This window comes from Piliocolobus tephrosceles, chromosome 9 (assembly GCF_002776525.5).
Source record: "Piliocolobus tephrosceles isolate RC106 chromosome 9, ASM277652v3, whole genome shotgun sequence".
Lineage (NCBI taxonomy): Eukaryota > Metazoa > Chordata > Mammalia > Primates > Cercopithecidae > Piliocolobus > Piliocolobus tephrosceles.
Genome location: NC_045442.1, coordinates 76,566,709 through 76,579,400, shown reverse-complemented (window position 1 = coordinate 76,579,400; position 12,692 = coordinate 76,566,709). Strand labels below are relative to the sequence as shown.

At 43.5% G+C, this 12,692-nt stretch overlaps 1 protein-coding gene across 1 annotated transcript in view; it reads right to left on the bottom strand.

The window, feature by feature from the left end:
- The window catches only part of SH2D4B (SH2 domain containing 4B), a 74,814-nt gene that overhangs the window by 3,965 nt on the left and 58,157 nt on the right, over positions 1-12,692 (bottom strand). Inside the window, exon 6 of the mRNA XM_026455773.1 lies at positions 8,135-8,355. Within this exon, the coding sequence (XP_026311558.1) occupies positions 8,135-8,355 (221 nt within the window). The remainder of the gene's footprint in view (positions 1-8,134; positions 8,356-12,692) is intronic.

Sequence of the window (12,692 nt, the reverse complement as noted above, 5' to 3'; positions counted from 1 at the left end):
GATTAACATAGGAAGAGCTCATAGAAATATTTGAATGACAGTCAGCATGTCCTGAAATTACAAGTGTCAGATATATTGTTTCAGCACTTCACACAGTGATGTTTCATTAAAACCTTACAGTGACCTGAAGAGTTGAGTGCTACTATTAAACCCACTTTACTAAGATGGAAACTAAGGTGCAAAAGCTAAATAGTCATCCAAAGTCAAACACATAAGTTAGAATTTAAAACTCAGCAGCCTCATTTTAGGGACCATGCTTTTTAAAACTGCATTCAATTATTTAGTAAGCATGTTAAAAAATCAAGTCACTCATTTATACGTAAGGAAATATGCAACTTGGGCTGGGTGTGGTGGTGCATGCCTGTAGTCCCAGCTACTAGGGAAGCTGAGGTGGGAGGATCACTTGAGCCCAGGATATTGGGGTTACAGTGAGCTATGATCACACCACTGCACTCCAGCCTAAGCAACAGAGTAAGACCTTGTCTCAAAAAAGACTACACAACTTATGTGAAAAATAACAAAACTATATATTTCCTTATGTACATAAGTTTTTATGTTACTGCTCAGGAGATATTTAGATAAGATACATGGCAAACTGATAAAGTGGAGGACAGAGATAGAGATTTGAAATGAATGAGGCTTTCACTTTGTATTGTGCTTGATTTTTCTTAGAATGTAATCATGAATTAATTGTATAATTAAAATTTTAATTTGTAGATGTTGGCCACCAGATCTCCACATTGGCATAAATGATATTTCTCCTTACTGTTAGAAATGAAATTGTGAGTCTCAAAGGTTTTGATTTGGAAGAGAATAAAGATCTTCAGACATCTCTGGTTTAGCCTTTCTCTGGAACCTGTCCTGAGTGAGGGGCAGTTATCCTTTGCTTGAAACACTTCCAGGGACAAGGAGCTCATCATTGCTAAAGCAGCTCCTATTATACAGGAAAAGCACACAATGTGGTTTAGTGGAAAAAGTACATTCTTTAGAGGCAAACAGTCTGAGGCTCAACTCCTGGTCCTAACCATGAAAACTTAGCCCTGGTTTCCTAATCTGTGGAATGGAGCTAAGATGCCTCCCTCAGGCATCTGCCACTGCTGAGGCTTGAGTAGGTAAACAAAGCGGACGGGAAAGCTGGAGCTGGGCAGAGCCCCCTGCAGCTCAGCAAGGCAGCTTCTGCTGCCTCTGTAGAGTCCACCTCTGCGGGCAGGGCATAGCTGAACAAAAGGCAGCAGAAACTTCTGCAGACTTAAACATCCCTGTCTGACAGCTCTGAAGAGAGCAGTGGTTCTCCCAGCATGGTGTTTGAGCTCTGAGAATGGACAGACTGCCTCCTCAAGTGGATCCCTGACCCCCGTGTAGCCTAACTGGAAGACACCTCCCAGTAGGGGCCGACTGACACCTCATACAGGCGGGTGCCCCTCTGGGATGAGGCTTCCAGAGGAAGGATCATACAGCAATATTTACTGTTCTGCAATATTTGCTGTGCTGCAGCCTCCGCTGGTGATATTTAGGTAAACAGGGTCTGGAGTGGACCTCCAGCAAACTCCAACAGACCTGCAACTGAGGGACCCGACTGTCAGAAGAAAAACTAACAAACAGAAAGGAATAGCATCAACATCAACAAAAAGGACATCCACACCAAAACCCCATTTGTAGGTCACCAATATCAAAGACCAAAGGTAGATAAAACCACAAAGATGGGGAGAAACCAGAGCAGAAAACCTGAAAATTCTAAAAACCAGAGCACTTCTTCTCCTCCAAAGGACTGCAGCCCCTTACCAGCAACAGCACAAAGCTGGACAGACAATGATTTTGACGATCTGACAGAAGTAGGCTTCAGAAGGTCGGTAATAACAAACTTCTCCAAGCTAAAGGAGGATGTTTGAACCCATCGCAAGGAAGCAAAAAACCTTGAAACAAGATTAGACGAATGCCTGAGTAGAATAAATAGTGTAGAGAAAACCTTAAATGACCTGATGGAGCTGAGACCCATAGCAGGAGAACTATGTGACACATGTGCAAGCTTTCAATAGCCAGTTTGATCAAGTGGAAGAAAGCGTATCAGTGATTGAAGATCAAATTAATGAAATAAAGTGAGAAGAGAAGTTTAGAGAAAAAATGAGTAAAAAGAAACAGAGCCTCCAAGAAATATGGGACTATATGAGAAGACCAAATCTACGTTTGATTGGTGTGCCTGAAAGTGACGAGGAGAACGGAACCAAGTTGGAAAACACTCTTCAGGATATTACCCAGGAGAACTTCCCCAACCTAGCAAGGCAGGTTGAACATTCAAATTCAGGAAATACAGAGGATGCCACAAAGACACTCCTCATGAAGAGCAACCCCAAGACACATAATTGTCAGATTCACCAAGGCTGAAATGAAGGAAAAAATGTTAAGGGCAGCCAGAGAGAAAGGTCAGGTTACCCACAAAGGGAAGCCCATCAGACTAATAGCGGATCTCTCAGCAGAAACTCTACAAGCCAGGAGAGAGTGAGGACCAATATTCAACATTCTTAAAGAAAAGAATTTTCAACCCAGAATCTCATATCCAGACAAACTAAGCTTCATAAGTGAAGGAGAAATAAACTCCTTTAGAGACAAGCAAATGCTGAGAGATTTTGTCACCACCAGGCCTGCCCTACAAGAGCTCCTGAAGGAAGCACTAAACATGGAAAGGAACAACCGGTACCAGTCACTGCAAAAACATGCCAAATTGTAAAGACCATCAATGCTAGGAAGAAACTCATCAACTGACGAGCAAAATAACCAGCAAACATCATAATGACAGGATCAAATTCAAACATAACAGTATTAATCTTAAATGTAAATGGGCTAAATGCCCCAATTAAAAGACTCAGACTGGCAAATTGGATAAAGAGTCAAGACCCATCCACGTGCTGTATTCAGGAGACCCATCTCATGTGCAGAGACACACATAGGCTCAAAATAAAGGGATGGAGGAAGATCTACCAAGCAAATGGAAAGCAAAAAAAAAAAAAAAAAAAAGCAGGGGTTGCAATCCTAGTCTCTGATAAGACAGACTTTAAACCAACAAAGATCAAAAGAGACAAAGAAGGCCATTACATAATAGTAAAGGGATCAATTCAACAAGAAGAGCTAACTATCCTAAATATATATGCACCCAATATGGGAGCATGCAGATTCATAAGGCAAGTCCTTAGAGATCTACAAAGAACTTAGGCTCCCACACAATAATAATGAGAGACTTTAACATCCCACTGTAACATTAGACAGATCAACGAGACAGAAGGTTAACAAGGATATCCAGGACTTGAACTCAGCTCTGCACCAAGCAGACCTAACAGACATCTACAGAACTCTCCACCCCAAATCAACAGAATATACATTCTTCTCAGCAGCACATCGCACTTATTCCAAAATTGACCACATAGTTGGAAGTAAAGCACTCATCAGCAAACATAAAAGAACAGAAATCACAACAAACTGTCTCTCAGACCACAGTGCAATTAAATTAGAACTCAAGACTAAGAAATTCACTCAAAACTGCACAACTACATGGAAACTGAACAACCTGCTCCTGAATGACTACTGGGTAAATAATGAAATGAAGGAAGCAATAAAGATGCTCTCTGAAACCAATGAGAACAAAGACACAACATACCAGAATCTCTGGGACACATTTAAAGCAGTGTGTAGAGGGAAATTTATAGCACTAAATGCCCACAAGAGAAAGCAGAAAAGATCTAAAACCAACACCCTAACATCACAACAAAAAGAACTAGAGAAGCAAGAGCAAACAAATTCTAAAGCTGGCAGAAGGCAAGAAATAACTAAGATCAGAGCAGAACTGAAGGAGATAGAGACACAAAAATCCCTTCAAAAAATCAATGAATCCAGGAGCTGGTTTTTTGAAAAGATCAACAAAATTGATAGACCACTAGCAGGACTAATAAAGAAGAAAAGAGACAAGAATCAAATAGATGCAATAAAAAATGATAAAGGGGGTATCACCACTGATCCCACAGAAACACAAACAACCATTAGAGAATACTATAAACACCTCTATGCAAATGAACTAGAAAACCTAGAAGAAATGGATAAACTCCTGGACACATACACCCTCCCAAGACTAAACCAGGAAGTAGTTGAATCTCTGAATAGACCAGTAACAGGTTCTGAAGTTGAGGCAATAATGAATAGCCTACCAACCAAAAAAAGTTCAGGACCAGACGGATTAACAGCCGAATTGTACCAGAGGTACAAAGAGGAGCTGGTACCATTCCTTCTGAAACTATTCCAATCAACAAAAAAAGAGGGAATCCTCCCTAACTCATGAGGCCAACGTCATCCTGATACCAAAGCCTGGCACAGACACAACAAAAAAAGAGAATTTTAGACTAATATTTCTGATGAACATCGATGCGAAAATCCTCAATAAAATACTGGCAAACTGAATCCAGCAGCACATCAAAAAGCTTATTTACCATGATCAAGTCGGCTTCATCCATGGGATGCAAGGCTTGTTCAACATATGTAAATCAATAAATGTAATCCATCACATAAACAGAACCAATGACAAAAACCACATGATTATCTCAATAGATGCAGAAAAGGCCTTTGACAAAATTCAACAGCCCTTCATGCTGAAAACTCTCAGTAAACTAGGTGCTGATAAAACATATCTCAAAATAATAAGAGCTATTTATGACAAATCCACAGCCAGTATCATACTGAATGGGCAAAAACTGGAAGCATTCCCTTTGAAAACTGGCACAAGACAGGGATGCCCTCTCTCACCACTCCTATTCAACACAGTGTTGGAAGTTCTGGCCAGGGCAATCAGGCAAGAGAAAGAAATAAAGGGTATTCAATTAGGAAAAGAGGAAGTCAAATTGTCCCTGTTTGCAGATGACATGATTGTCTATTTAGAAAAAAAACCCCATCGTCTCAGCTTAAAAGCTCCTTAAGTTGATAAGCAACTTCATCAAAGTCTCAGGACACAAAATCAATGTGCAAAACTCACAAGCATTCCTACACACCAACAACAGACAAAACAGAGAGCCAAATCATGAGTGAACTCTCATTCACAATTGCTTCAAATAGAATAAAATACCTAGGAATCCAAATTACAAGGGATGTGAAGGACCTCTTCAAGGAGACTACAAACCACCGCTCAACGAAATAAAAGAAGACACATATGGAAGAACATTCCATGCTTATGGATAGGAAAAATCAATATCATGAAAATGGCCAGACTGCCCAAGGTAATTTATAGATTCAATGCCATCCTCATCAAGCTACCAATGACTTTCTTCACAGAATTGGAAAAAACTACTTCAAAGTTCATATGGAACCAAAAAAGAGCCTGCATTGCCAAGACAATCCTAAGCAAAAGAACAAAGCTGGAAGCATCATGCTACCTGACTTCAAACTATACTACAAAGCTACAATAACCAAAACAGCACGGTACTGGTACCAAAACAGAGATATAGACCAACGGAACAGAACAAAGTCCTCAGAAATAACACAACACATCTACAACCATCTGATCTTTGACAAACCTGACAAAAACAAGAAATGGGGAAAGGATTCCCTATTTAATAAATGGTGCTGGGAAAACTGGCTAGCCATATGTAGAAAGCTGAAACTGGATCCTTTCCTTACTCCTTATACGAAAATTAATTCGAGATGGATTAGAGACTTAAATGTTAGACCTAAAACCATAAAAACCCTAGAAGAAAACCTAGGCAAAACCATTCAGGACATAGGCATGGGCAAGGACTTCATAACTAAAACACCAAAAGCAATGGCAACAAAAGCCGAAATAGACAAATGGGATCTAATTAAACTAAAGAGCTTCTGCATAGCAAAAATAACTACCATCAGAGTTAACAGACAACCTACAGAATGGGAGAAAAATTCTGCAATCTACCCATTTGACAAATGGCTAATATCCAGAATCCACAAAGAACTTAAACAAATTTACAAGAAAACAACAACCCCATCAAAAAGTGGGCAAAGGGTATGAACAGACACTTCTCAAAAGAAGACATTTATTCGGCCAGCAGACACATGAAAAAAATGCTCATCATCACTGGTCATCAGAGAAATGCAAATCAAAACCACAATGAGATACCATCTCACACCAGTCAGAATGGTGATCACTAAAAAGTCAGGAAACAACAGATGCTGGAGGGGATGTGCAGAAATAGGAACGCTTCTACACTGTTGGTGGTAGTGTAAACTAGTTCAACCATTGTGGAAGACAGTGTGGCAGTTCCTCAGGGATCTGGAACTAGAAATACCATTTGACCCAGCAATCCGATTACTGGGTATATACCCAAAGGACTATAAATCATGCTACTATAAAGACACATGCACACGTATGTTTATTGCAGCACTATTCAACAATAGCAAAGACTTGGAACCAACCCAAATGTACATCAATGATAGACTATATTAAGAAAATGTAGCACATATACACCATGGAATACTATGCAACCATAAAAAAGGATGAGTTCACTTACTTTGCAGGGATATGGATAAAGCTGGAAATCATCATTCTCAACAAACTATCACAAGGACAGAAAACCAAACACCGCATGTTCTCACTCATAGGTGGGAACTGAACAATGAGAACACTTGGACACAGGGTGGGGAACATTACACACTGGGGCCTGTTGTGGGGTGGGGGGCAGGGGTAGGGATAGCATTAGGAGAAATACCTAATGTAAATGACGAGTTAATGGGTGCAGCAAACCTACGTGGCACATGTATACCTATGTAACAAAACTGCATGTTCTGCACATGTATCCTAAAACTTAAAGTATAAGAAATAAAATAAATAAATAAAAAGATGCCTCCCTCACAGATCTATTAGTAAGATTAAATAAGGGCATGGATGCAGAGCAACAGGGTCAGTGCTTGACACAGAGAACGTGCCAATGTCCTCACATCCCCTCCCTTTCTCTTTCCTCTGTTTGTTAGAAGGCTCTTCCCAACACGTAGAAATCAACCTTGATCCTGGTTAGTCCAGTTTCCAGGCAGTACTCCATACCCAGTGCCGGAGTATCTGTGAATGGGTGATTCTCCATGGGTATTATTCATAAGGTCCAGGGCTGTCCCTGAAGTTCTAGGAAACTCCATGAAGAGACGAAGAGAAAGCAATACAAACCTAAGAGTCCCTATTATAGCAAAACCCCAGTGAGACCGTCCAGTCATTCTGTGAAACTATCTACACCCACAAAACTTGGTTAGATGTCGGACGCCTGAGCTACCACCACTCTGCCCCTCGGAATCCTTCGTCCTGCCCTTCCAGGTCACTGAATTCCACCTCTGGCTTTCTCCCAGTTACTAATGATGCCAACCGCCACACGAACATAAACGTTGCTTCTTACTACATACACTGCTTGGAAGACAACATCTTTCCCAATATAAGGTCCATGGCGGGAGGACAAATAACAAAAAGAATGCCGAGAAACAACACTTTCCATGAGCACTTCACAGTCACAAAGTGCTGCTATGTACTTGACTTCATTTAATGCTCACAGGGTCTGAGCTAAAGTATTATTTACATCCATTTGACTGGCTAGGACACTGATGCTTGGTAAGCCTAAGGTGCTGGCTAAAGGTCACACATGTACTAAGTAAGTGGTTAAGCTGGAGTTCAAATAAGAGACATGGTAACTCCACCACTGGAAAAGCTTCTCTAATCACAGTGTTGCCTACTGCACTTCTGCTAACTCTCAGAAGCTGATAAGGCCTGGCTTGGAGGTCTTCATGAGAGACGTTCTAGGGAATGAGTTGGAGATGAGACCCAGGCTTGGAGAAAGGGATGATCATCCAATTCTTGTGTTAACAGGAGGGAGCACTCAGGTATCCAAGGTGAGAACAGGCCTGAGGACCAGGGTAAGAGGTGCCCGCATGCCCCAGAGAGTGAAGCAGAGAGCAGAACAGTGGGCCCTAGGGCCTGGTGGGAACAACCTCTGGTCTCTTCTGCCCTAATGCTCTACATCTCTGAGACCCTCCAGCCCCACAGCCCAGAGCCAGCAGCCTTGCTTCTCTTGCTCTAGCTCTCTCTTCAGCTCGAGTTTCCACCAGTTTTGCCCCCACCACCCACCCCAATTAGTATCCCTATGAGGGATACCTTATGGAAATCAATGAGATCCGTGAGCGTTGCATGGCGATTGGGGTCCACACCCAGGAAGCTGTAAAAATCTCCAGAGGCATCCACAAGAAAGTGCTTGAACCCTTTCTGCAAGCGGTAGGAGAGGGTGTAACCCCAGATTTTCTCACTGACCCGGACCAGGAATGCTCCCTCAGTCATGTTCTCCAGGAGATCTTCTGCATCTTCTCGGCTAATAATTCCTGATTTAAAATAGGAAAAACAAAAGAACAAAAAAAAAAACACAGCAGGTTCTGCAACTGCCTCCCCATGATCCTCCATTCCTCCCTGCCCCTCACCCTGGGGCTCGGTGCACATGCCACACAGTCCAGGGTGCCAGGAAGGAAACAGCCCCAAGGGCTGGCCAAGAACATGCCTCCTTCCAAAGAGAGGGCATCTTGGCCCAGCACCACCGCCGTGAGCCTGGGGGCAGAGTTTCTACTAGGACCTGAATTGAGCGTGCTTTCCTCCGCATTGAGCCATGCTGATTTGGATTAATTGGGTAAGCAACGAATTAGTAGTGAGCTGTGATTATAGCATTATTGATTATAAACATAAGTCAACAGGCTTGTGAAAAGCCTTAAGAGGCCTGCTTTAAAGACTAGTCCAGAATGGCTGCTGATGACTAACTCACTTATTTCTCTAGTACCATAAATGAGCACCTAAAAACAGGGTTTTCCCTTAAAAAGTAAAAAGACTTCTTCCAAATACCTGTGAACACCAGGCAAAAAGCTTCTTAATAGGGGTATAGAATCAAGCTTCACTTCAGCTCAAAGATCAAAACTTTCTAAGGGCTTGCAGTCCTACACAATGTGGTTTCATCATAGTTTGGAAGTCTGGTTGGCCTTGGAGTCATTGATATGCTGGTAGCAATCCCCTGAAATGCTCTGAGGGAGCTGCTGTTATCTGGGTGATGTAAGAGGGGTGATGTAGAGCAGGTTCCAGAGGCAGGTAGGTGGGAAGAGGAGGGGAAGCCAGAAGACCTGGGTTACGCCCACCCCCACCTCTGCCGACCTGGCTATGGAATTTTCAGCCAAGTACTCAACATCTCCAATGTCCTTTGACATTTAGATGATCATAACCCAAATACTTAAAAGGTATGTTATGACTTTCAAGTTGAATAAAGAACTCAAACTCATTTCATACATGGAGAATAGCTGTGGAGATGCTGAATCCTGTTATCATCTGTTATTCTGGAGGAGAGGTGAATTGCAACACATTGTCCCTTTGCTCACCCATGGACTTACCCTTTCCACACTGTCAGTGATAGGTATGGGCCGAGTGGCTGTGCCTATCTCCATGACCCTGAGAGGCTCTGCACACCTGTGACTTCTCCCCAGTACCCAATGCCACTCCCGAGCCAGTCACAGTCAGGCTCCCCTCCCATCAATCTCCGGCCTCACAGGGCACACTCAAGACTTCCCTTGGGTCCAAGGCAGAGGACACAGAGGCAACCACACTGCCAAATGATCTACCCTTTAAAGACAGTTAGCACAATCAGGGGCCACCTATTTCCTTCTTGCCCAGGACTTACAGCAAGAGGCATCCAAGCCAGTCACCCCTCCCCAGCCAAGCTCTAGAAGCAGAAAAGGAGGAAGAGTAAGACAAAGAAGGAAGTGACGAGCCCTTTCACCACAGGGTGCCTGAAAAATAAACACTGTCCCATGCAAGACGGAGGATGTGCCCCAGTGCTGCCCCCCAGAAGGTCTTGGGGGCTTCATGCAGAAAAGCTGGACAGCCAAAGGAAGACCGAAAGGGAAAGTCCAGGATCCCTAAAACTTGGCACTGTCCTTCACCTACCTCCCTGCCCCAACACCAGAACACCTGGGCCCTAAAAGAGGCTGCAGTAGGGAGATAAGTAAGGGGAGCAAGAGGCAGGGCAAGGGCCTGGGAGGAAGAAGGACCAGAAGACGTACCCTCATCCCCACTCCAAGCACCTCAAGCTGAGGCACAGGCGGGGCTAGGGTTGGAGAGGAAGGGAGTATTACTAGGGTGGGAGACTACAGTCAAATTAAATACGATTCAACTTTTTTTTTTCTTTTAAACAAGTGTCTTTATTGTAATGTTTATTACTTTTTCACTGATAAAAATTGTATATATTTATGGTATACATGACATTTTGATATATGTATGCACTGTGGGATGGCTAAATCAATCTACTTAAGATTAACATATGCATTATCTCACATACTTTTTGTGGTGAAGACACTTAAAAATCTACCCTCTTGGCTGAGTACAGTAGCTCATGCCTATAATCTCAGCACTTTGGGAGACTGAGGTGGATCACTGGAGCCCAGTAGTTCAAGACCAGCCTGGGCAACATAGCCACAATTGTTGTCTCCACACTTTTTGTGGAGACAACCATCTCCACAGAAAATTTAAAAATAATTTGGGCATGGGAGGCTGGGGCAAAAGGACCGTTTGCACCCAGGAGTTCAAGGCTGCAGTGATCTGTGATCGTACCACTGCACTCTAGCCTGGGTGACAGAGCAAGACTCTGCCTCAAACAAACAAACAAAAACTCTCTTGGCAATTTTCAGGTATACAATATATCATTAATTGTAGTTACCATGCTGTACAATAGATCTCTTGAACTTATTCCTCCTGTCTAAATGAATTTTTATGTCCTTTGACCAACATCTCCCCAGTGCCCACCTCTCCCAGCCCCTGGTAACCACCATTCCACTTTCCGCTTCTGGAAGTTCAATGTTTTTAGATTCCACATATCAGTGAGATCATGAGGTAGTTGTTTTTCTGTGCCTGACTTATTTCACTTAGCATAATGTCCTCTAGGTTCATCCATGTCGTCACGAATGACAGGATTTCATTCTTTTTAAAGGCCAAATACTATTCCATTGTGCACATATACCACCTCTCTTTATCCATTCAACTATTAATAGACACTTAGGTTGGGCCTGGTGTGGTGGTTCATGCCTATAATACCAGCACTTTAGGAGGCCAAGGTGGGAGGATCGCTTGAGCCCAGGAATTGAAAACCAGCCTGTGCAACATAGCAAGGCCCTGAATCTACAAACATTTTAAAAATTAGCTGGGCATGGTGGCACATGCCTGTGGTCCCAGCTACTCAGGAGGCTGAGGTGAGAGAATCTCATGAGCCTGGAAATTCAAGGCTGCAGTGAGCTACGATCATGCCACTACACTCTAGCCTGGACAACAGAGTAAGGCCCTATTTCAAAAATAAATAAATAAATAAACAAATACTTCCTTTGATTCCCTATCTTGGCTATTGTGAATAATGCTACAATCAACATGGCAGTATAGATATGTCTTTGACATACTGATTTCATATCCTTTGGATAAATATCCAGTAATGGGGTTGCTGAGATGATGGGGTACTTCTATTTTAATTTTTAAGTATTTTCATACTTTAAGAGAATGTGCAAAGGGTCTCTTTCCTCCAACACTTGCCAACACATGTTATTTTGGAGACTTGACTTTTTAACATGCCAAAATGACCAGTAATACCAAAGTGACGATGTCATGTGTCTCACCCACCTAAAACCCTTGAGCAGCTTCCCCTATAGCAGACAGCAGGCTCTATGCCCCACCTCAGCCTACCCCTCTGGGCTCATCGCACTGTTTGGTACTGGCTGCTCCCCACAAGCCGACCTTGGACTGAGGCCACATCCCAGCCCCCTTCACTCCGGCTGACCCTGACTCATCATCGAAAGCCCCATCCTCTTCTCTCCCCAGAATCATGGCCTATGGGCAGCCTACACTCTACCTTTGTGCAAGTTAGGAAAAGATGACCTTGTGAGTAACTGAATTAGAAAAATGTGCCTCTCTGGGCCAAACCCACAAAGCCTACAGCTTGACTGAGAAAGGCGGTGCCTGCACATCAATCCTCTGCTCGCCCCAACTATCCCCACCCCTCAGGTCCCCCTGTTCAGTGTGCAGCCTGCTCAGTTGACCAGGAAATCCTTTATATCCCCGGAGATTCTCTTGGATATCCCATATTTGGGTTTTTGTAACATCCTGCCAAAACCTTACAGTAGATTAGTAAATAGGCTGTGAGCAGCTCAAGGCTGGGGCCTGTGGCTGCCATGGGAGCAAGCTGCCCAGGCCTCCCTCCAAGACAGAGACCTGTTGCTGGGAGCAGCATCGTGCCCTTCAGGATCCTCCATGGGTTCATGCTCTCCCCAGGGTGCTTCCAGCCAAGGGCAGGGCACAGGGGTGCTAGAGCCACCATTCCTACCCAAGGCAGGACTCCTCAAGCAGGCAGTCTTTGCTCTGGGGCTCTCAATCAGCCTGACCAAGATTTTTCTCTGACCTGCACTCCAGGAGCAGGCTCCCTCACCGGTCATCCTTCTTCCCTCTCTCCCTCCACAGGTGTCAGATGTGTACCATGTTCTGAAGACTCTCCCTACCTTCTCCCACACCCTCCCCACTTTGTCTTTCACAGGCATTTCCTCCAATCAATCTCTTCCTCTTCTGCTTCATGGAAGACCTGACAGACACAGACACCTCATCTTTACATCCTCCATGCCTGGGACATTGGCAGGGATTCTGGAACAGTGAT